We start from the raw sequence: 25,887 nt of genomic DNA, 5'->3' as shown, positions 1-25,887 counted from the left end.
ATAGCTGAGTCTCCACCCCCACCTCAAATTGCCTTGGCATATTTTAAAAGATAAATGGTTCTATGAGAAATTTAAATAGCTTTCTCTTTTCTTTTTTGGCAGCTGCAGGAACTGGGTCAGGTGTAGAAATTATTAATTTCGAAGCCTGAAAAAGCCATGTTTGAAAGTAAGGGTTTTTCTTCTTTTAAGCATCAACTTTCTTAGAAGTAGAGGTAGAAAAAATTAAAAAATAATCATGTTCTTTACAAAAGTCAGACCAGGAACAATTAAATAATAGTGCATCCTGCAGCAAAGGAACCATTTGCATAATAGTTTTATGAACTTTAAAAGTATCCACAGTGGTTTGTTAATTTTTTCTTTTTGCATAGAGTGTAGCATTTGCACAATGGSTTTTGTTCCTCTTGATCAAACATAGCAGTGGGACTGTGGCTTACAGGAAAAGATTGGGGGCACCACTCTGCAGTTTTACCCCAAATTTAGCACCCCTTTCAAGAGAGATAACAGCCAGAGTGACCAAGAACAAATATTTCCCAAGCAGAACACTTGCTCCCAGTTAGGTTTCAGGATTGACACCCCAATAAGCTCAGCTGCTTGAGGCTGCACTAGAGAGGGTTCAGAGCTGGCGAGTCTGGCATTGAATCACTGCTTCCCCTTCCACTCAAGTTACTCTTGATTTACACCGGTAACGGGTTGTGCCGTTCAGCTCGTCTGCATGATGCCAACCGCTGCCTCCTGCTTCACGCTGTACCTGGAAGGATCTCTTTGCAACCATAAAGGCCAGAATCTCACAGGCAAAGTCAAATCCTGTAAAAAGCTGCTCTGAGCCTAGAAATGCTGATAAATGAACTCCTTCGCTGGATGGGACACTAGTTAAGACCTGTAAAAGCGTCAAATTTCCAATCCTACAAATTTTCCGAGATCTTGAAAGATACCCAGCTGGCAAGCAGCCCACTCCCCTCACTGCACGGCGGCTAAAATCCCCTGTTTGACGCGTGATGTGGTTTGAGTCCCGAATCCGTCAGATCTGCACCAAAGTGGAGAACCCTCTTTCAGACCCACCGCACCTCCACAGGCCTCACCGTTTGTGCCGTCCTCCCTTCAGTGACCCATCAAAAATGCAAACGGTGGCAAAGGCACAGATGTAAATAGAACTTCAGTGCCTAGAAAGCCAGGACAGAGATAGGATCAGAAGACAGACTGTAATTACAGGCCCTGCTACTTATTACATAGGCCAGTTGTGTTACATGAGCCTCCTGTGGAAACTTCCTGTGTAATTAATAAAGGAGAAACAGAATACTTCTGCAATCACTTTTCTAGATTTCACTGTGGGGGTCCAATCCTGCCATCCTGGATTAGTTCTAATCATAGTCAATGTCTCTTCGCATCAGCTGAAGGCATCTGTTCTGAAAGACTTGCAAAAAAAGAAATCTCATTGCAAACCTACACCATGCAATCAAGAAGGAAAGGAAATCGATCCTGAAAACCCCCACCCAGATCGTAATCTGACAGTGTTTTCAAGGCATCTGGCAGAAAAGCAGGAGGAAAAAGAATGCTATGAAATATTTAAAATCCTACTTCTGTCAGGAATACGTGAGAGAAGAAGGTGATTTGCAAAGGGTGTTATGCATAAGCCAAAAATGAAAGCACCACCTTCTGCACAGTGACATGGATGCCCTCAGCCCAAGCGGTCCCGAGAACCAGCACCGGGCAGGGATCCAGCAGGGACCAGCATGATGGCATCAAGGCTGGTGAGCAGGACCACAGAGCTTGCCCTGCATCCAGGGTAAAGTCATGGATAAGGCAAATGAGAGAGAGTCTAATAAGGCAAKAGCCGAGTGTTCATAGTCCACAACCAACCCTCCTCCTCTACAGCTTCCGACAGATTTTCAGTGGAGGTGAGAAACAGGACAACCCAGGGCGGATTTTATCTTAAAAGCATCCCCCTTACCACTCACTCCTACCAAAGGAGGACATCCAAAGGAGGGGAAAACTTCCCAGTGGGATYTGAGATGCACTGAAAGGCACCTTACTTTGCTCCAGCATCCAACCATCTTGCCTTCTCAATTCCTAAAACCTAAGAGAGCCTTTCCAGAAAGACCTTAGCTGGATCTGGCCACTGGCCCCCAAACAGGCTCAGCACCAGGTCCTGTGTGTCCTGGTGTCCCACAAGAGGAGCAGCCGAGCAGTCAAGCACAGAGATGCTGAACTGCTCTTTGCCTTGGCCACATCCACTTGCCCGGATATGAAAATGGGACCAAAACGGTTCTGATCAGCTGAAACAAAASCCACTGTGGAGCAAAACCAGCACAGCCACAATCCCCACAGCGCTTGTGTAAGATAGAAAGACAAACCCCTAGAACGTACGTATCAAAAGCCATTTTATGCAGATTTTTTCCTTCTGAATATTTAAAACATGGTGAATATTAAACTTCAGAGATTCTTAATACGTTCCAAAGCCCCACGGACCTTTGAAATGCTAGCTCATCAATATGCAACATCTAATCTTGTCAAAAGAAGAGGGAAGGAAAGGAAAAAGAAAAAGCTATTCATCCTTTGCTTGTAGAGGTTACAGGAAGAATCATAAGGGAAAAAAAAGCTTCCAGCATCTTATGCAATAGGTTAAATTTACAGTGGCTGGGAAAGTTTCACTTTCAGCAAGAAGGAGGGAAAGTGACTGTACGTGGACTGCTGCTGGAAGCTGCTTCTAAAGTGTGAGGCTGAAACTGCGTAGCTGGATTACAGTAAGCAGTTTATTAAAAAAACAAGGCTTGTGGCTTTGCATCTTCTTCCAGACAAATGTAGTCTCAGGATCCCCCTTCCAAAAGCCAGCAGACAGTGCGCCACCTAAAAACGCATTCTCATCCAAAATGATGTGGTTAAAATGGCTCTGCTTGTTTATGAAGTTTAGTGTTTCGTATCGCTTGCATCTGACCTTCAGCAGAAAGAAAAGCTCAGTTAAATTGTGCAAATATGTACCAAATGGGAGCAAGGGAAAGCAGCCAAAAATGCTGCATGAGCTTTTGCAGAGCTGCAGCCTTTTAGGAGCACCAGTGAGATGAACGGGATGAGAGGCCAAATTGATTTAGGCTCCAGGCAGCAGCTTAAAACACTATGACATCCAAATTCAAAAAGAAAATGTTCTGTTACTGCAACCCCAAATTTCCTGCACATGAAAACACTGTCCCCTTTCATCTTCGGGAGATGCTAGTTCTGTAATCCGACATTTAAAAACGAACAAACAAGCAGAGTCAGCTGACAACAGAATCTTACTGCTGAATAGAAGTAGGTCACACCGAGTATTTTGCCTTTCCAGTCTGGCTTAGTATTAGCGTTGTACGCAAAATAGCAACAAAACTGCACCGGAGACACTGATTCTAATTTTGTCTTTTCAATGGTCATCAGCATTAACCTTTTGCGTTAATGTGCAATGCCTCCCCAGTACCTGATATCTGGTTAATTAAAAAATATATATATWAAAAGCAACCACAGACTAAAATAGACCAAAAAAAAAATCTCACTGGTCAGCCTTCATTTAAAGASGTCTAAGTATGAATACTTGGGCAGAGAGGAATTTTCCTGAAGGAACAYAGAAGAAAATGAAAGCTCTACATACAAGACAAAATAAAAACTTCTGTCTCTCACAAATGCAAATTCTGGCTGTCCTTTTACACAAATACATTAAAGGAATAAAAGTGGAGAAAAAAATAAGAGAGGCAACACCAATAAATTCATTTTTGGAGAAAAAAATATTTAAAACCAGACAAACTATCCTTCAAACAAATTTCTTCATGATACCTCCCTGCAATCATGTGGTTCTAAATTACATGGTTAAATATGACTGAAAAAGTAAGGCACAATTTCACAATCATTTTAAAAGCAATAATTATAATCATTTTCTTTGATATCCATGTGGCAGGCCACTGATACTATGGATGCACTAAACTACTTGATTAAAGATCTGAAAAAGTTTTGAAAAAGTTACTGGCTAAGACTTGGGATACGTCTGTGAAGGAAGTTACACAGCAGCTTCACTACACAGCTGAGCGYGTGTGGAGCAAAAGGAAAAACAGGGTAAGAGAGATGCTTGAGGACAACGGGAGGCAGAAACGTAAAGAGAACCCGAGTGTCAGATTGCCAGCAAGGGACTCCAGCCCTGAGGAAATGTAAAGTTAATGCCACCACTTGGGGCTTCTGTTTCCATCTTCATTTGCCAAAAGATGTGGCTATAATGAGAGGGAAAAAAAAAAAATAAGAAAGAAGAACTGAGCACTTTTGATGCTAGTGAGGAAGCCACGGGCCTGCTTACACCTTTCAGGGGAAGCTAAAGGCACTGGGGATAGGTGGCCAGCAGTGAGGCCCAGTGGGTACTGCTGTATTGCCATATAGCTGCACCATCATCATCATCATCATCATCATTTGCAGTGTGCACGTGGGCGTGTTTGCCCAAGCAGGCTGTGAGTGCTCAAGCTTAGTGTCCTAAATCACAGCAGAGAACTCTCCGAATACAGATGAGAACTGTTTCCCCAAAGGCCTGCTGATTAGGTTAAGTCTTTCCCTTGGATTTTTACGTGAATGCTCTAATTTCACAACAGATTACACCTACTCTCTCTCTYGCAATACCCAGTAGCTCCAAACACCAGACAGGCGATGGGCTGTGTCAAGTACCAACTTGAAATGCTGAGGAAGACAGGTAGGGTTTCTACAAGTGTTTGAGGAGAAATGCCATTCTCTGATCCAGACAGATAYGTGGAGATTGAAGTTCAATCAATATCTCTTGATATTCATGGCAGCAGCCATAGGAAGCTTCCATAGGAAGCTTCTACTCACTAATTTCGGAGTAAATATGAAAAAATTGCAATTGGTACAGAAAAAGACATGGACACTCCTTGTAGGCAGCCGCTCCATGGCTTTAAGATGGAAAAGAGAAATGGACTCAATAGAAGTAACATTGTTGTTTTAAGAAGAGTCACATTATTTAGATAGTTCTAACAAAGGCAATAGGGACTTCAAAGTTAGCAAAACTAGACAAAAATAGGGGAAAACAACYTGTGAAAAGTTTTAAAGGTCCAATTTTACCAGTTTCAATACTGAATCATTTTCCAAGAAGCTAGATAGTTTCTTTTTAAATAGTATGTTATCTAAATATTTTTTGAAATTACGACAGAAACTTTATCAGCAAAAGAAAYTCAAGAACTACAAAAATCAAGAAAGAAGACATGGGTTTTAAGAAATGAAACTATTTGGTAACTATTCTGAAATCTATTTAGATAAAAATTCTTAATATGGTTTTAATTGTAATAGCAGAAAAAAACTGTTGTGGATAACATTGCAAAAACAAGACAACTTCTAATTAAAAAAATGGCCCTTTTGATATCACATAATTTAGTGTAAAAACTGTGACCAGCTCTGACTGGAAATAGTGTTCTCACAGCTCTCTCTGTAATTTGTATTTAATTTGTACTTACTAACCTCTAGATAGTACTAAGTAGTTCCTGCTATCCTTTGGCAACAAACCCTCAATTACCATCACTAGTGTTTTCTATTGAGAATTTCACCACAGTGAAATTCCTTGGTACATTTTTCTCTGCTAGCCCTCATAGTATTCAAATCTACAGAGTGCGTAATCAGCACAGCTTAGTGACCAAATATCAACTCAACATGCTGAATCAATGGCAAGAAGCAGGTATCAATAAAAAGCAATTAAAAGCTCAAATCCATTTTGAGCCRTTCAGCTAAGGCACCAGGTATCTAACGCTGCTCTCTCTGACACTAAGGAGGATGCAGACACAGAATTTCCCTTACGCACCTTTTCTGCAGCCCAGTTATCCCTCATCTGCTGGAGTTTCTCAAAATTAAGAGGAACAGTAATGTAAAATCAAGCATTTATCAAGYCCAGGCTAGGGTTGACTGACCATAYGAGGTTCACTGAGAAGATCTCAGCTATGATGTATTCTCCTCAAGACCCACCGTGTCTCTRAAAGACACCTCATCCTCATTCTCTCCAAGCTAATTTACTGATAGGCAGTCAATGTATAGCCTGTGTCTCACTTGAGTCCTGCTTCTGATGCCAGGTTGAACGCTCAGAGCAGAGTTTGCTATGACAAAGACTTTGCTATGCCCACACCTCTATTATTAAGTCATTGCCCAAGTGTTTTGCAGCTGTGATAAAAATCTAAGAATTAAAATATTAAAAAAACAAAAAACAGAATTAAAGGTGCATTATCTGATAGGCCAAGCAATGATGTTGCCTTCTGTTTTTAAAAGCAACATTCAGACAACGATTAAAGTAAGTGAAAACAAAACCGTCACATTCACAAAACACTAGTGTTAGCCTTGGGGATATGCTTAAGGATTGGGCCGTAACCAAGGCAACCCAATCTTCTGTAGAAAGTTTAAGTAGATGGTTAAAGCCACGGTTCAAAGATACAGTAAATCTGGCTGCAGGGCAACTTGTGACGCATGGGAAGCGCCACAGCCAGCTGACRCAGAGCCCTCATCTTGTACTAACTCACCCTCTCGCTGCACATGCGTTAGGCTGGATCAGCTACTTGTCCTCCTGCAGTCGGCCTAAAGGCGACACTGAAGCCGTATCAGGCGTTCCGGGCAATTTGTGCCCACATCCTGCCCTGATCAGATCTGCACGACTCGGTAATATGGAACTGGTCTGGTATTAACGACTGTAAAACCATGGCTTAGGTCGCACCATGCAACAACTTGAAGCCTACGCCTAAACAAACCCCATGGGCTTAAATATTTTGCTAAATTAGAACCCGATCCCAGGCCCTACTTGGCCACACAAAACATGGGATCAAGTTCTACTTGCCAACAAACACTAGGAAAAGCCAAAGCAGCAAAAGCAAAAAAATCTGCAGACTCAAACAGAAACATCTGCATGATCTTCCAATTCTTTCTGAAGGGAACATTTTGGACGTTACCATAATCACAGATCATGTGATTTTTTTTTCAGAGCTAAGAGGCGCATCTTAAAAAAAACAAGGTCTCTTTGGCAAAAAGACTCCTTCTTTGGAACAGATAAATGAGGATATACAATAAATACATGATAAAGACCGTGATGAAGCAATATCCCAGTGGTTCTTAACTGCGGTGCAATGGAGACATGTCCACCATAATCTCCTAATTAAATCCTGATGCATTAAGGGGAGATTTCCATACACAGGTGGTTGATGAGAGCCTTTACACTACATGTACATATGTGCAGTCCCTTTCAAGTGCATTTATAGCAATTTTTGAAGCCAAATCACATGCAYTACAGAAAATGAAGAGGAGTATTTTGGATACCTGCTCATTCCAATGGATGGTTGACTTTAATGTTTCAGGARTGAAAGCAAAAGCATGATAGTACCTTTGCCCAGATATGCCAGGAATCGACAGCAGCCACAAAACATCAAACAACAGAACCACTCAAACTTTGTCAAACTGCTTCCACCCATAGTGTACTTAATGCTTGAAAAAAATAGCTCTCACCCCCTGCACACCAGTCCAACCACCTCAGCACTTAATAACAGGGACATTCAGATCCAGATGTCCTAGTGGCCCTTAACTTTCACACAGAAATGGCAAGCCTACATATCAATACACTCTTTGAGAGAGAGAAGAGAGTTCCAAAACTATTAGTTTGGGTTATTTTACCTCACATCATTTCTACCCCATCTCTCATCTAGACCGTGTTCTGCATGCAGCTACAACAGTTTGTTCCCACCARGTTGCACAGTGTTATTCCGAAGAGACTCATCAGCCACCTGATCTACRATCAGCAAGAATAAGGATGTTCAGAGCAGTGTTTGCTGCCTGACTGGCTTGTTCTGTGACTGTGTGCATCACATCCCTCCCTTCCAGAGGGGTAAAATCCTCTACAAGGAGATGGTAGAAGTTACAATCCCAGCTCCGAACTTCCTTATTTTTGCAGGGCTAATTCAAATTCCATTTGCTCAACAGTTGTAAGAGTTTTTGACTGGTGGTTGTAGGCACTGCATGTAACAAAGTGAGCTCAAAAGTACCTTATGTGCCATACTTAGGGAGCCCAGATAGGATCTGCAGGAGTCATGGTATAAAAAAAAATAAAACAAAACAAACAAAAAAAACCACCACCAACAAAAACACCCACAAAAAAAAAAGAACCAAAAAAAACCCCACTTGCTTATTTTTGAGAGAGTAGAATTATTAAAGGCCAGGGTAGAAATCCAGTATAAAAAGGCTAACCGCTTCAGCACAGGCACTATGGTGGAAAACCATTTCTTTTGCTTACTGTTTCACTTGGGAATCTCCCTTGCAACAGCGGAGCTTGCCAAAATACAAACGCTGCAAGGGACAGGTTTCAGACCCGTAATTCTGTATCTGAACTCACTGTTGTCAGCTACAGCTATTACATTTCATAATACTCTCCCATAAAGGTTAGTGCTTAAACTGAAAGGCACTATTTGCAGGAGATGCAGTATCTCAGTTCTTCCTCTTCATTTCCTATCCGTCCACCTCATGTATTTTATTTTTTTTTCCCAACATTAATAGGTATTTCAGGCTTCTGTTACAGAGATTAAAGAAGAATGCACCACATCCTCATTGCTTTTCAGGGGGTGCACAGAAGAGAAATTTTTAGAACTTAATCTTGAAAAATGCCAGTTTGTTACTAATATGGTCAATCAGTTTGCAAGTGTTTCGGTTCTGCTTCTTAATTTGTTAAGCGCATAGAAAGGTATTTTTCTTTGATTATATCTGCAAATAAGATATTAATGTCAATTCAGTGATATGAAAATTACTCCCTCACTGTATAATTTGCACCTTAGTTATTATGGGTTTCATGAACAAGAGTATTACAGCTGCACAGAATAAGCCATGGATTTTAATTTATTTTTAATTAACAAAACTCAAAAAAACCCCACTAACAATGAGAGAAGAGAAAAAAAATGCATGTGCCCAGGTTTTATTTGCCATGGTATAGGTATTAATCCTGGGCAGAGGATAAAACTGCTGCTTCTGGCCTAACCCTTTGCTGCAATGACATTTCACCAGRCAGAAGTAATAAGTAACTAAAATGAAAGAGAGAAATAAATCCTGCTTTTGGACATCTCCTTTAGCTTTCTTCAGATAAAAACTGAACTACAGCACAAACTATATATAATTTTTTTTAAAACATATCTTCCAAATCATATATGCCTCAGTCAGACAAAAACCTCATTCACTATCCCAAGGATGATTCAATTCCTGGTACAGCTGATGGGAATCCACTCCTTGTAGTCAGCAGGAGATGGAAGACCACCCCATTGCTTATCTGCCCAGGAACCAGCACTGCCATTGGGTCTGCTATAATGGGACATGTAAAAGAATCCCCTAAGAACTTTTTGAGCACCTCTTTGCACTGCAATTCTTTGTAGTAAAGTTCCTTGAAACCACTGAGATTTAAAAAAAAAAAAATATTTGCAGCTCCAGATCCTTAAAAGACCTTCTCAACAGGCAAAATTGGCGTTATACCTCCAGCAAATCAAAAGCACATTTTGTATGTGTGTGTAGTGTGTGTGCCTGTGTATACTGAGTGCAAGCTCACATCCTTCTGTGATTGCTCATACATCTGTGAATTGGAAGCATCACTAGCAAATAAATTTACGCAGTAGCAAAATATCATTTCATAAGAAAAGGGAAAAAAAGAACTTATCAAACTGGAAGGGAATGGAGACAAGAAAGGGCCTAAGAAAAATATGTAGATAACAAATCTGTGTTCTAAAGATATGAGATCACATCAACACTCTTAGGTGTGTTTGAAGTTGCATGATTTTGGTAGTGATGAGAGATGTGGTTCTCCTCTCACCCTGGCTTTACATCTTCTGTTACAGTGGAGTTACTTCTGCTGATCATCCAGTTCCCATTGAAGTTTATGGGAAGGTCCCTAAAACTTCAGAGAGAACTGGGCCAGGTTCTCAAGAGAACCTGGGAGATGAAGCTAGCTCAGACACCATCACGTGCCTCTTAGGAGTCAGGAATCAAACATCTTTTCAGAAATATCATTAGGACTGTGTTCAGACCTCCTTCCATAGGCACCTAACTTTAGTGCTGTGACCCCTTCCTTCCTTTAAATGCAGAGATAGCAGGTGGTCTGACTCACCACTTATGTAAATAGTCACATCAAAATTAGGTGCCTATCACAAGCGATCTGAACGCGGCCTTTCAAACTGCCCTCTTGCTTCAAAACCTTCCAGTTTTACCTTTTTTTCTAAAAAAAAATTTAAACAAAGACTTAGGCCCTAGGCTGGAAAGAAATCATGCAAAGCTTGTGCAATTCTCCCAACAGGCAGAATGGGGAGGGTCCCAGTTGATACTCAGAGATCAGTGCTGGCCTTAGCAGTAAGAGCCTGGATCCGAGCTGAGTTGCAGGTCTTGCAAAGGATGTGTCCATCCAGAGGGTAACAGCCCTGATTGTCCCCTTCAGACAGGAGGCCACCGCAGTCCTGGATTGATAAGCAAACAGAAAAAAAAACAAAGTTAAAAAACAGAAAAGAACAAGTATATTAAAGAATTTGTGAGTCAAAGAAACTCTCTCATCCTTCACCTTGTAACAGGATCTAGTGTGAGTCAGCGTAAAGTATGAAGCTGAGGTGTGTGATGTCTTTCATGATTAAGCCATTCCCTGATAAGAGACAATGCCGCAGAGAAGATGGGTTCCTGAACTCTCTGCTAAACTTAATCCAATTGAAAATAAAACAAGATTTTTCCCTTCACATTTCTGAGGAAGGAAAGGTCTTTAGAACTAGAGAAAATATCAAACTTCGCACCTATTTATATTAATGCAAAAAAAAAAAAAAAAAGTATCCTTGTTAAAGAAGTGTGATACTATTACCTGACTACAGGTAATCTCCTTTGGGCGAGTCAACACACAAAGCTCTAGCAGACCTGTCACCTGCACTCATACCGCAGCTGGGCCACAAGGGTGTGACCAAAAGKGGAATTTCCCCGGGGCAGCTGCAGAAGACACCCCAACTAGAAGGCCCAAATCTTGCTCCAGAGACCTTAGAATCTAAACAGCTAAATACAGCTGCTAGGAAATTTGCCTTCAGGAATTTGCCCTCGTGGTGTAATCAGGCAGTCATTTATCCAAGAATTTCTGACAGGCCTGGGGGATTGCCATTTTCTTGGAGGCCATCCCCCTTCACCATATATCYTTGTTTGTAAATATACCTGACAAGAAAGAGGTGGAAATAAAGAAAAAAAAAAATCATTCCTTTTGAAATAGCAGGTTGAGGCACATGATAGTGAAGGCCAAAATGCAAAAGGATTTTCAGACACTGTGCCACATGGGACTACCCTGCCTTACTGATCTGGAAGTCTASGTCTGATTTTTATTGTCTTACTAACTTGCAGCTCCTTTGGGAACCTCTGTGTTACACAGAGGTCACGGTGCAATGACTTCTTAGCCAGCAAATGCACATGAATGTTCCAAGTCTGCTCCACAGCCATTTAACTGCCTGTGAGATGATGCTCCAAGCTAATAATGTACAGTCCTGGAACCTGCCTTGGACATCATGCAGTTGTGCGAGTGTCCATGTCTTGTGCTCCCCCCTGCAATTACCTCTGCTRTTCGGGTGTATGGGGCAAGATGAGGTGGGGACTCATCAGCCAAGGTTGGTACCTGCCACATTACAATTTAAGCTCTGCAAAACTGAGGGTAGGGATGTCTTTAAAAACTGGGCCCAAGCAATGGGCTGATATGTACCCTGGAAAACAATGTCAGAAGTGAGAATCAAACCAGATGTCTCAAGTCTCAGCCTAGACCTTTACGCCTTAGTTCATCCTTTCCAGTTAAAGTTATTAAAATCTGCAACTGTGATAAGAAATATGTTTGGTCTCATTTTCTTTCCCTGCCATCTGGCTGATATATTATCCAAGAAGTAACACTTGCACTGAAAAATTCTTGAAGGTTCCTTAACACAGCTGTTACCACATGTTAATTGCTTTAAGGTGATTTTTCTTCTTTGTCTTCAGATTCTTACCGTCAAAATTATATGTTGTGCGTAATGAAACCGAACAGGAAAGTGGCACAAAAAGCACTGCACAAAACAAGAATGATCATGTTTATGTGTCCATTAAAATTCTTCAACCCAGAGCCATATGCCGAGTTTCCTGTACAATCTTGCTCAAATTCTAACATGCATTAGCATTCATTTTAAGAACATAAACATGAGCAACGTTTGTGTCCAAGCTATAATTTATGATGTTCTCAAATATTAAGCTCTAATTAACTGAGTCACATTCCCTTGCTCTCCTAATGAACCTGCTATAAACAAGGGACCTGATTTTCTTCTCATTTGCACTGATATAAATGAAGAAAAATTCCTTGCATGCTGAAGTCAATGAAGTAATTTGATTTTAGAGCCGTTGTTACAACAGGGTATGCCTGTACTGTAGGTAACATGAGACTGTGATGAAATTAAGCCAACTTTTGCTATCTTGCCCTCTCATGATTAGAATACTAACCTCACACCGGTAGCACTGGACATGGAAGTCCCGATCCAAGGCAACAATGCGTACAGTCTCCTCTTGTCCTGGGGCTGGCATGATAGGCTCCTTACACACTGAACATCTCGGTGCAAATTTCCTTTAAGAGAGCAGAGATGGTCCTAGTCACTCTCAAGCTCAGAGCTGAAGTCTTTGCCAACTGCACCAACAAGCCAGAAACGTGGCCATATATACAAATACACATGCATGCATATATCACAGTTTGCATCCACACATAATTGCATCCTCAGTGTCAGAAAGAAGCATTTGAGTCTTACAGCTCAATTTGCGTCTTGCACGATATTAAAGAACATTTTTCAGACTATAAGGAGAAGCAGAAAAGCATATTCTGTTTGCCCTGAGTAACAATTTTACCGTTTACTGAGTGGCCCATGACTCTGACATCTCTTCATTCCTGCAACCCTTACGCTCAATCTTAGTCTAACTTTAGGAAAGCCCATGGAACACCTAACGACTAGGAAAGATGAATGGCTCCAAAAGCACCGCATGGAGAAAAAACAAAACAATACAAACAAATCCCCACTGAAATATTAAAAATTGGAGATGGAACAAAAATWCAGAAGTTTTAACTGTGAGACCAAAAAGACTTGTCCCACTCTAACTTCTTGGGCGTTTCCATCCATCCATTTTAAACCCCTCAGCACAGTTCCCATCAAGCACACAGGGCTTATGCACAGGAAGCATCAGGGCAAACCTGACCAGCTGCATTTCCCACCTAGAATCAACTTAGTTACTCATTAACACACTACCCAGCCTTGGAAGGCAACGGGTCTGGGTGCAAGGACACCAAAGCTCCCTTTCCTACAGTTAGCCTAGGTCAGGATTATGCCGTTCCAGTCACTAGCAGTATGAAGGACTGGCTCAAGGGTGAGCACAGAGATCAACAGAAGCACAAACCTTTATTTTCCATCCTATATTCTCCACTGTATGTCCTTCTGGCTAATCTATATGTGCTCTGTATTAGCTCTGGTTTTGCTCCCACATGTTTGGGAATACATGGAATCAGCCTGTAATGAACCTTTATTCACTGTTTTGGTGAAAATCCTATGGGTAGCAGTTCTCTGACTGCAAATTCTGCTTACAAGAAAGAAACCTYTACCTGCAGAATCCGTTGCTATTTAATGAGAGCCAGGGTCACGGGCTATGGAGTGACAGAGGGCAATTCTTAYAGCAAACATCAGAACATGAGGAGATCAAAGGCCCTTTTCTTCTGAAAGGCCTAGGAAAGATTGACTCCACCACCCAGCCTGTCACATGAACCACCCCAGAATTAACTAGCTTTAAAAAAAAAAATCTATCTGTAGCAAGAATAAAGAAAAATATTAATTTCACTGGCAGCAGATGAAAGATGTCTGTGTAGCTGCGATCTAACGAAAAAATGAATTTAACAGTGGCTGTAGCGAGTGCTCTGAAAAATAACTTAAATGGATCATGATATGACCGGAGCTGTAATCGCACTTAATTATATGCTGCTTCATGCAGGCGCTTCCTTGGGATATTTAGCTCAAACGTGGTGCTTAAAACTGCTTTAACATTTCTCCGTCCAGGCCACTGTGGTTAATTCATTATGGGCCAAACACCAACGACAGTGAACTGCAGATGACTCTTACTGATATCAGGGCTCTTGGAGGTGCTTAGGGGCTCTGAGCTCAGGGGGTCACCAAGTGGCTTCTGGACTGCAGGCTGGGGAGGCTCTTCCTCCCCAGCCAGTTAAAAAGGGGCTGGTTCACGTGCTGGGGACTGCGTGGTAGCAGCTAGAGGCATTCTGGGTGTCCAACCAAGTCTCTGGCTATTCCCATGATCTTTCCCCTAGTCTTTCACTCACAGATTGGTGTCCTTTCTTCAGACTGACAGACAACCTTCCAACTTCCAACTAAGACCCCTAAGGTACAGATTCAGTCATGGCCAAAACACTTCAAGGTGGGATATCAGCTCTTGCTCCATCCTTTCTTCTAAAGGTATCTGAGTCCTTAGCTTGCAGTGCTTGGGGAAGGAGAAGTCTCCAAATTATGCGGGGCATGAGGAAAACCCTTTGGGATCCTGACTGATGTTTCAGCCTTCTTTTCAGCATCTGCTCATGAGTGAATTTCCCTTGCACACGGTCTGCAGAAAGCAGGACAACACGCAGCCRCTTCAGCACCTGCCAATTAACCCGGCCCATCTGAGCCACAGAGAACATTCCCGTGTTGGAGTTCARCGCGCTGCCTGATTGCGGCTGCTCTTTTCCCTCAAGTCAGTCTGCTTCTTTGAGCTTTCAGGCCCACACGCTGATGTCACGAGGCTCTAATTAAGTCTACCCTCTTAGAAATTAAGAGATAAGTGGTTGAGATGTAAACTCACATTTGTCAGGATTGATTTTCTTTTTTAATTGAGGGGTGTAATGCATCTGTCTTTTCCATGAAGGGGAAACATTTGCGCTCTGATTATATCTACCTGTCTTCCTTAGATTAGCTGTGATGATGGGGGTGGTTGTGGTGGCAGTGACAGAAGCTACRTGCAACTGTACCTTTCAACTTACCTTAAATAGCAGTTTCACTATAAATTATTACCAGGGCTGTATTTTTAGCACTTTTAAAAAGCTAATTAGCAACAAGAAACAAGAGTAGCTGTGAGCATCCCACGGCCAGCTAGATCCCTCTAGCCTGAAAGCAAACACCTGCAGAGGGCAACTGAGCAGGACCTCTCTTAATTGCTCTGAGAAAATAAAGGGGGCAGACACTGATGTGGAAGTGCAGGTACAACCAGCACAGGGAAATGTGCACATGCTGCAGGGTGCAGCGAGGCAGGAGGGAATGCAGAACAGAGAATACAGAGGATTATCTATAAATTCAGACCTAAGAAAAACAGAGATCAAGTAGCACCAGCCAGTAACCAATTAATCTTGTATGTCACAGTGCGCAGGCTTGGAGCAAAGCTCCATGTACTTAAGAGTCCTAGAAGTGGCAGAGTGCTCAGATTTCTCCGGATACAGAATAAAGGAGGATTTTTAGGAACAAAAGGCAAAGACAATAAGCAAAGCCATGGAGAGCAGGTAGGGCCATACTTGTGGAAATCCTCGATGCAGTGGATGTTCCCACCGGCATCCACRGTGAAGGGGATCCCATCCAGGCTGCGATGGCACATCACACAGGTGAAGCAGTGGGGATGATAGGCCTTCCCAGTAGCTCGCAGTATTCTCTCCATGATGGGCTTCGCGCAGACGCTGCATTGCTCCAACGTGTTCTGCAAAGAAAACACACACAGCAGAGATGAACAGTGYGGCAGCAGGACATGCATAAAGGTCAGATGGGTTGGAGGCTGCTGGTCTACAGAGAAGCTTTAGATACTTTCTTTTCATCTCTTCCAGATAAGTGCAGTACAGTCTAGACAAGTGCAGTACAGTCCCCAAAGACTATGACACCAACACACGTTCAGGTCAGGTCTGTAGCAGGAACAAAAAGCAGAGTAATTGCTGAGAAAAGAGCGGGGCCTGATAAACGATCGGAGATGGCTCACCAGGTGACTGCATGTGAGATATGACAGCAGCTGCTGCGTGGAGCCAGCAGCACATGAGCAAGTAGCACGTAACAGTCTGCACGTTTGCTGTGCACCTTGTGCAACTGAGTAGATTTCAGACAACTTCCAGGATGTGTCAGAGCAAAGCTTGAGCTCACACTCCTGGGGCTATACAGAGACCCCTTAACTGCTCTGGCAGTCCAGCTCTCCAGYAATCTGCCTCTCCTGCCTTGCAAGGAAATCTTATCTTTCCCTCCCACCAGGGAGGCTTCTGTTGAGCCTAGGGAGAAAAAGCTGTGTCTGTGATGAAAAGCCCTATGASGACAGGAGTTCAGGATGACCTAAAGTGCTCATTTATCTCTGGCCTCAGATGTTTAAGATAATGACTGTCCAACATCAGTTCCAGAGGCACGCTCCTTGGCTCGTGGGGCTTTACATACCAGCTTGTTCCTGAAGCACGGAAGCCAAAACCCCACCTTTCAAATGGGCTCCACTGAATGACTCACCTAATTCCAACCTCATTTGCCCCTGCAGTCAGTTACAAAAATACCACTGTAATTTTGTTTCAAATGGCTCTGTGGGGCACACCAGCCYTTCAGTTGTGCAAAATGCCCTTGCAAACAAACCTGAGGGATGCACACTGTGAACTGAAGGTGCATTCAACACAGACAGATGCAAACAATAAATCTGTGGCAAGATCAGTTGGCTTATTTCACTGGGCTTTGGGAAAGAAAACTTCACTCACTACCCTTGTTTGATATGTCTGGAGTTATTAAATAACGTTAAGAACAAATGAATCTTGCATGAAGCAGAAAGTCAACAATTGTTGGCTTATATAGAAAAGGAAGAGAAGAGCAATGRAAAGATTGAATTGGACAGAAAATACAAAAAGCTACTGAAAGGCAGATCATGTTGACAAACAGAARAAGGCTAAACCTCTTCTGCTTCCTCACGCAACAAAATTCTCAGGAAAAGCAATGCTTTGACTGACCGCACTGTTATTGCTCCTTTTGAGCCAATACTCTCAGGGGCAAGATCCAGTCCTTACATGTACAGCCAAAACGTATTGTCAGGAGATGAATCACCCAGAAGCTCAGAGAGGTTACTTCTCTACTCAGACATACGCTATTGGACATTTCTKCTGGGCTGCAAATCACTATTAAGACACAAATAGACTTACTGCCTCAAAACTATATATAAATACACAAGTTCCCATCAGAAGATCAAAATGATTAYTTTTTTGGAAAGGTCAGCATGAAAAGTCCTGAATTTCAACCCATATGAGAACTGCCTAGCACATTTGTAAAGAGAACACAGCCAGACTAGGGTTGGTTTCAGGCTGGGTTTTGCTTTCTGCCTTGTAATAATGGGCAGGAAAGAATTATTGCTGGCCTTTCTGTCTGGTTGCTGTCACCATCATCATCATTATAACAGCAGCTAGCATGCCAGAAAAAGCAAGGTCAAAAAATTTTCTCCTTGGAGGAATAACCTGGCAAATTTACTACTTGGTCTTGCATAAGCAGATCACATCATCTCAGTCCATACTCACGCTGTTCCTTGGATTGCCAAGGAGGGAATGCTGCGTATCTGCAGACACCGAAGTAGGACTGTGCCCCTCACTAATGCATCTTCTACGACAGCTTCTAAATATGCGTTGGTACCAAATGTTTGCATCACTAAGTTGCTTCTTGCTTGTTGTTTCCAACACTGGGCAGCAACAGAGGCCAAGGGAACGGGGCAAGCAAAACACAGTAATTCCTTCGGCTACGCTCCCCGTCTCCAGCGACTTCTGGCTGAGGGACTTCCTGAGCCGGAGCTGCCACCTCTGCATTTAAGAACCTTGAGTGGATGTTTCCCCATGAACTTTCCTGATCGCTTTGGAGTTGCAGTAAGTTCTGAACACCCACAACACGTGCAGGAAAGCCACAGCTTACCTGTGCATCACAAGCTAATCCGCTAAGGCAGCTCGCAGGGCCTGTTACAACAGCCGATGCAACAGGACTCCAGGAAGCAAAACGAAGCAAAACTGAGGAAAATATATCTGATACTTTGGACAGAGCAGGAATCAGCAACTGTAATTCACCCAGCAATGTGACAGGGGAATCAGCCYAGGGCCCAGCAAACCAGGGCTGCACAGGCTAGAGCTGATAACACAAGCAACTGAGGGGATGTGGAGTCCCCATGTTCCCAGTGTGGCTTTCACTACAGCTCTAATACAACTCCTGCTCCCACATTTTAGATGCACAGAGTGTGAGGCTGCAAGGGGTCACTATAATTATGTTGTTTGCCATCTTGCATAACACAAGCGACTGACTTCRGTGGGAGCTTTCCAGCGACCAAGACAACAGACAACACTGCCTCTGGATTATGCCTTTGGAAAATTCAAGTCTTCTGCTCTCAAATCTTAGTCCATTTGCACTGCTTGACATTCCTGTTTCAAAGCAAGACAAGCATTTTAAGTTCCCCAACTCCCAACTAGACTTTCTATACAACCTGAAAATCTGTCCTGAGAAATTTATTCTTTTCATCCTTCCAAGTCTGTACCAGTAAGGAAAAACAAAGTCATTAGTTTCAGACTCCAGCTCACTCCCTGTCTGGGAGTATATTTGCTTAAGCCTCTTTCCCTGCTAGAACCCTGGCTCAAACACTTCTCTTCAAGGTGTTACCAGGAGATGCCAAAGGGAAAGCTGCCTTGATTCACACCCATTTGACATCAGGTTGCTCTAAGGCAGGATTTGGCCTGTGGAGCTAACAGGGTTTTCTTTGATTCTCTAATCAGGTTATCCCACATGCCTAAATGCTGCCCCAGCAGCTAACAACCTGCACAAAGGTATTTCTGCACATTATGGGAATAGAATTGCTGCAGGATTATAAGTTTGGCTGCGTGATTTTTGCTCCCTTCTGCAGCTCGCTTCACTCTTCTAGCATCTCCTGKAGCTTTCAGGCCTCCAGAAAGCCAAATAACATGAAATAATAATAATAAAAAAATGACAGCCCTGTTTTTCTCTTTTCTCCCAAGCTGCCATTGCCACCACTCCCTGTAATCAAGAGTCAGAGCCGGGCGCCTCTGAAGAGCGGTATAGAGGGCCAAAGTGAAACGCAGAGGATAAAGATTAAGAGCCAGCTAGGAAACACCAAACCTAGGGGCCACTCTGGAAAGTCATGAGGATATGGCCAACAAATCCACTGGGGGCTGGATGGGAAGTTTATCATCATTTTCCTGGGGTTTTGGCTAGAAAAAGCAACACCCTCCTATTCTGGAGGCTTTTTTTTTTTTTTTTTTTTTTGCCTTTGGACAGATCTTGCTTTTTTTTTGGTTTTGAGAAGTTGGGGAAGGAATGATTGATGTAATCCACTTCTAAACTGAAGGTTGGTCCAACATTAAAGCACTGCCTCAAATAACAATAAAGTTTTGGGAAGGCTGAGTTTAGGGTCCAGGTCCCTTGACACAGGAACTGCTTATGCACACCTAAGGAAGAGCATCTCACCTGAGGAGAAGAAGGCACCCTGGAGAACTGGTAGAAGAAATAACCCCAGGGAAAGATGCACCAAAAACATGCGAAAAACAACTCAAATGACCAGGGCATCAATGTATCAGCTTGTGAGTGAAAACCGAGAGACTTAAACATGTGTAGCACAACCAGTGGCAAAGCGCTCCACTGATGGTAGGTTTACACATGTGAATTGAAATGAAAAACCAGACTGCTGAGAAGTATTCTGGGGTGCAAGAGCCCATAAAGACTGGAAGTGGTTGAATATCCTTCCTGAAAGCCTCCCAATTCAATCAGAAAACTGGCTTGGAGGGAGCAGTGCTGTGGTGACACTCAGGCAGACAGCRGCCTGGGGCACATCCTGCTTCCCTGGTTTTGGAGATTGTAACTCCTCATCACCAAATTTTGGGTGACAGCACAAACACCTCTCCTGCAATAACCTAGCACTGAAGAGAAGAAAAGCCACATGGAGTTTAGTTATTATTTCTTACAGATTGACAACAAATTTGGAGCTCTAATGAACAGAAATAACCTCTCCTGCCCTCGGAAGGAGACCATGCACAGGGACATGAGCTGGCTTTCTGCGACTGCTGCAGAAGAAGCTCTTTCTGGAGTAGCTGCACAGAGGACATGGTGCTAGCTCTGGAAATCAAGCAACTGTTGTGCTAACAACAGGCACATGGTCAACTACTGTAGCTGAACTGTAACTTAGTAAAGTGTGATAAGTGAATTGCTTCAAATCTTGTGACTCCATTCTTCATTTCCTCAGATCATGAGGAGAGCAGGGCAGGAGACATTTTCCCCATTGTGGGATAATTTTTGAGGCTTGAAAATATTTCCATGCTTAAGTGAAGACAGAACACTTTAATCTCAAGAARCCTGGTGAATTTATAAACCCCAAATTAGATCAGGTCAATTGAAACACCACACTTCAAATAATTTCAAATGGTTTCATTTAGGTTTCGAGTCTGCAAATATACAGTTAGATTATAAGTTAAATATAAAACAGATGCTGGGGGAGGGATAAAGCGTCAAGATGTAATTTTAACACTTCTACACCATTTTCCCCCCTTTTTTTCTAGAAAAGGAAAATCCAAGATTGGGATTTCCCTGCCGCTCCTCCACACTATGATGAAATCAATCCTTGGCCACCTCAATAGCAAGGACATTCTCTGTCAGGTAAATCTTSGCAGACTGTCACTACTTTAAATTCATTAACGGCTAAAAGCCAAGGCAAGGGGCCTGTATGAAACTCCCTCACACGTATCTGCAGAGAGAATGGGGACACGGAGGCCTCAGCCTCGTTGCCTGATGAGCAAGACCCATCCCTGGCAGTGAATGTCTCCATGGGGCAGGTCACCTAAGGGGGAGCATCCCGGTCGATGCTCCAATGTTTGGGCCATAGGGCTGTGGCTGYGAGGTGGGAAGAGATGCCCTCGCTGACAGCCAGAAACACGCTGGCAAAGACCTCTCCTTTGGACACAGCGCTAAGCAGCAGGAGTGCTCTTGAGCTGGTATTTTGCTGGGAGGGTGAAGAAAGTTGCTGGAATCAGAGATATTGGCAACTCGGCAGCGTCAGCAGCGCGATGTGGGTCGTGTGAGGTAGGTGTCCAGCTCATGTGGGTCGTGTGAGGTAGGGATCCAGCTACCGACTGCATGGCAGCGACTCAGGCTCGGGAGGTTGCTGTTTTCAGTGGCTTTCAAATCATTCTTCCACTCGGCTCCGTTTTTAGTGGCTTTCCCAGCACAGCAGCAATACCATGCCTGGCTTGCTTCCCTGCTGCTGGAATTTGCTTTTCTTGTCAGGATAAACCTAATTGGGCTTTGCATTTTTGGAGCAGTCGGAGGTGAACCTGGCACTGAGTCCTCGCAGCCTACAGGCTGAGGGAGTCCCTTGCCCTGCAACTACCAGAGGAAAACTAAATATATTTTATGGCTTAAATTAGTAGTAAAGGGACAAGAAACTGAGTACACCAATGTGCATTACACCAAATGAAAATGGGACAGGGTTAGAGAAAGAAGCTTTGCAGATGATTAGCAGAAGTGAAAATAGGCTCTACAGTGAGCAAAAGACTCCTCATTTGTTTGTCTTATGAGAAGCAGGTCAAGGGATGGCTTTGTCATCACCTGAGTGCATTGAACTGCGGAGAGACAACCTAGAGATGGGTGCTGCATCCAACATGCCTGCAAGCTAGCCATGCTAACTAGAAAAAAAAAGTATATATATTTTTTTTTTTATTATCAGCAGACATAATTAAATTTTGGAAAAGCACGTGCAGGGTGAAGGTGATGTCTCCRTTGCTCAGCACCACTTTAAAGACCCTTGGCAACCCCTAACATAAACAAGCCAAGAGAAGTCAAGGTTCCTGAGGGTTAAATGGTCTGCAATATGTTATGCTTGATGTCAGACCACAACCACACTGACTCCTTCCAACTGAAAAATCCACCAGAAGCTTCATGTTGGAAATTACTTAACTACTTTCTGGCTACTTATCTTCTATACATTCCTTGCTCTAACAACATTGAAATCTTTGTCACTTTAAAGTGGCAGTGCTTACAAATACAACAAATTAGGTCCTTGTCCTTGAATGCTGGTGGACTACAAGAGAAACTCCCTGGATTTTAGTCCTCCCTAAATGTAATCAACTGCCACAGGTAAGTCTTGTCCATGGTTTAWGCCTCCGTTTACCTGAAAATAAAAGCAGTTGCATATCCCACTGGGAAACAGGATGCTCATAAGTTTCATAAATATTTGTGCCCAGAGTTACTTGATGGAAACAGTATTTTTTAGAGTGAAAATTACATTTTTTTTAAGCAACAATGACCTCTCAAAATGCAGCAAGGTCTGACTTCAGGAAGGGCACTCCTGGAGAACAGCAGCTAAACTGCTACTCTGAGTACTCCCCATGACTAACAGTTCCCACTCATAAGGTATTTTCATCTGAGGAAATACTCTCAAATTTACAGGTACCTTGGAAAAGCATGGAAGATATAAAGAAAAAAAAATAGACCATGCCAATATCATTTTTTCAACAACAATAATTATAGTCCTATATAGTATTACAGTAAGCCAAACCATTTTAAGCATCCTTAACAACCACTATGTATGCAAGCACCGTTAAAAACCTAGGCAATCAGCTCCTGTTTCTTTCCAGTATTCCCTCCATATTTCTTTTTCCTTCTGGTTCTGCTCCATTTCCAAACGCTGCCATGTCTTGTCTACTGTCATCAAAACAGAAGCGTTGCAGGTCACGGCAACTGCACAAACAGCAGCAAGTGCAGCAGAGCACCCCGAGCACCGGGAAGGAGCCCGGGGATCACGGCTTGACTCCGGGAACGTCGCACCCGGCTGGCACCTGGTCCGGCCAACACGAGGCCGGTCACCCGGAGCGAGCGGCGGCAGAGACACCAGCAAAGCGCAGCCGCCGCGCGCGGGGAAGCCTCCCTTGGCAGCGAGGGATGATCTGATAAGGCTGCTTCCATCTCGGATTTCTTCAATCCGAGGAGTTCCTGAGCGCGCCACCAGACCTTTGGCCGGCGTTCCAAGCCCTTGCGTAATGCGAACGCCTGGCGTAAGACGCTGATTTTCAAAGATTTCTAATTTGAAGGAAATCCCTCAAAATCCCTCCCAGAATGCCGGAGTTAAACAGTTGTTAAAGGCTTGAACAGCTCAGGAGAACTGCTGGCACAGAGCTACCGGCTAAATCCTCGCACCCGGTCGCGCGGTGGCAGCCGTGCCGCCCAAGATTAATACTGCTTCATACCACGGGGGTCACCACCTAGAGATAAATCATCTCCCAGCTTTGCTGATTTCAAAAAGACTGTGTTTAGCTGGTTCCAGGATTTGTTAGGAGATACATATATATAGATAGATTTTATATATATATAAATATATATATATATATATTTTACAGAATCTCAGCAGCATCAAAAGCTATCACATTCTATTAGCTCTACTCCTCAGGGAGAGGAAAAATGCTTCACAGGTTTTGATAGCCTGCACTTTTACCTATTATTAATAATAACCTGTCAGGAGATAGCACCAACAAGCCCTAATCAGAGCAAGGACTCCACTGTCCCAAGTGCTCTAGGGGATAAAGCAAAGCTCTTCCCCGTGCCCAAGCGCCTCCAGGCTTTGCAGCCTGGCCGCTGCACCRCTTGCCTTGCGTGTTCTCACCATCAAATACATCTAGTCCCTCCAAACACGATGTGCCCGACCCCGCGTGCCGCTATGGGAGCTTTGCCTAAATAAGGAGCCAAGGATCTGTCCCGCTGTGATTACTTTGTGCACACGCAGCAGAATGACACGCAGCTGGGGGACGTGGCAAGGAGCGAGCAGATACACTCTGCTCCTTGTCTCGATGCAGTTGTGGACGGCGGAGATTTAGAGCCTAATTAGCAGCGCTGGGAAAGCTGGTGGGGAGGCATCTCAAACCGCTCACAGCCTAAACTGATTGGAACTTTGTGAAAGCAAAGCAAAACAAAATTGTATGGCGATTGTTAGGCTAAAATTCAAGTCAAATTGAGCCACATCAAAGGAAATACAAAGGAGTTACTACAGGCTAGAAGGTTTTTTTGTTGTTGTTTTTTTGGTAGAGAATTTAATTTCATGGCCTTTAATAAACCCGATACTCCGATCCAAGCTTGCCGCTCTGGCAAAGAGCTTAACCAAAATAACACTGGAACTCATAGCTGGCACACCGAAGAGACTATAAATTGGTCAAATCTGGGCAGAATACAAGAAAAAAATCATCCAAAATTCCATTCAATCTTCCTGTTTTAGAATTTTGATGTAACTGACCATTGACATGGAAATGTTATCTTGACCTTAACTATTAAAGCTGACTTGCAGAGGAAAAAATGACTGACTCTGTGACATTTCAGCGGTTATTTATAGCTCCCCTCACCCTCCTCCTCCTTAATATTTTTCATTAGAGATGAATTCATGCCTGCCATGTTTTTCCTGGAGGACTAYCTGGACGTCGCAAGAATCGGTGACATCAAAAACATCAAGAAAATGGCATCCGGTCAACTAACATGGAAACCAAGTTTTAGTTGAAACGCACCGTTTTCGTCAAGAACATTTAACGAGCGTCCTATGAAGATGAAGCTTTTTTGGTTGCAGATTGATCACCACCAGTCTTTGAGGCAGAGCCCGCCTAAGGCTGGTATTCCACTCCTCTTGTGCTCTCTCAGCTAAGTCCCAAGCAAGAGAGATGTTTTCCAGCCATTGGGGCAGAGCAGTGGGATCTGAGGCTGCTGGGTTTCACCAGCAATTCTTTCCAAGAGCTTAACTTCATTGCTTTCCACTTTTGTGCTTCCAATTGTCTATAAAGTGGGTGTAGTACAACATTGYGAGGCCTATAGCCATGTGGGATCCRCTGCCAGAAGCAACTTTGCCATTACAAACACCAAAGGTGGCATCCAGAACTATCAAGAATGAAAAAAAAATCCCAAAACAGCCAACCCAAACCAGAAAACAAGCAAGAAGGCAACCAAGACTTTGCACAGAATTTCACAGAGCTTTTGCTGAGACATCTTTGAGAGCAAGATAATAAATTTTTCAGTGTATACATTACAGTTGTGAAATACAGGTCATGGCAGCAGCTCAGCATAAAATAGCTGCTTTTAATAGAAACATAATCCAGTATAAAGCTGGAAAAACAAAAATAAAAACAAAACTCGCACAAGGTTTGGATCCTGCTGCTACCTGAGCTGACAGACAGAATATGATTCTCTCAAATCCCTGATGTGTATTTTTTAAAGAGTTGCCAAACACATACAAGTCCCTGATGTGAGGAGAATGTATTGGGGCCTTCAGGGCAAGGGAAGATTATCTATGCCTGGAAGCCAAGGCTAAAACCTTTGGGGATGCTTTGAGGTCCTTCCAAAGGGAGGGCAAAGAAGGTGGTTTCTTATTTGCTGAAGAAACCCTTCTAAGTGAAAGACTCTGCAAGAGCACCGGGCAGTAACCACAGGCAACCAGCCCTGGCCACAGTCAAGGATAACAGAAAGCAGAATTTAATGAGTCAATGTAAGATGAGAACTGTGTGTCCACACACATACACACAGAATGAAAAGACTGGGACATTTTTTGGCCAGAATTTCTTCGGTGTCTTGAATCGAGTTATCCCCCGGAGCGACACCCATTCTTCTGTCTAAAGAGTCACACTCTAATTGGAAATAAATGCAGGCTGCTGAGTAAGTCCAGGGCCAGATATATCACCTAGTAGGTAGTGGGATTATTTTTAGATGCAATGACGTCCTGTTTCTTTTCATTCAGATGACCTGGATGTTTGCTTCAGCTCCCAATCTGGGAAAGTGAGTTAGCGCTACCTGCTGAGACAAGAGTGGCCGGAAAGGAAGGGATTCAGCAAGG

General features: G+C 43.2%; 1 protein-coding gene across 1 annotated transcript in view; it reads right to left on the bottom strand.

The window, feature by feature from the left end:
- Nucleotides 1-9,689: 9,689 nt before the first annotated feature.
- LPP (LIM domain containing preferred translocation partner in lipoma) overlaps nt 9,690-25,887 on the bottom strand; it is a 201,495-nt gene continuing 185,297 nt past the window's right edge. Inside the window, exons 9-11 of the mRNA XM_026045353.1 lie at nt 15,566-15,744; nt 12,481-12,601; nt 9,690-10,457 (exon numbers count right to left, since the gene is read on the bottom strand). Of these exons, the coding sequence (XP_025901138.1) occupies nt 10,329-10,457; nt 12,481-12,601; nt 15,566-15,744 (429 nt within the window). The 3' untranslated portion in view covers nt 9,690-10,328. The remainder of the gene's footprint in view (nt 10,458-12,480; nt 12,602-15,565; nt 15,745-25,887) is intronic.

The sequence above is a fragment of the Nothoprocta perdicaria genome, unplaced genomic scaffold (genome assembly GCF_003342845.1).
Source record: "Nothoprocta perdicaria isolate Ctin4 unplaced genomic scaffold, notPer1 scaffold_4, whole genome shotgun sequence".
Classification (NCBI taxonomy): Eukaryota; Metazoa; Chordata; class Aves; order Tinamiformes; family Tinamidae; genus Nothoprocta; species Nothoprocta perdicaria.
The sequence above is the reverse complement of the archived record's forward strand: the minus strand, read 5'-3'. Positions and strand labels throughout refer to the sequence as shown.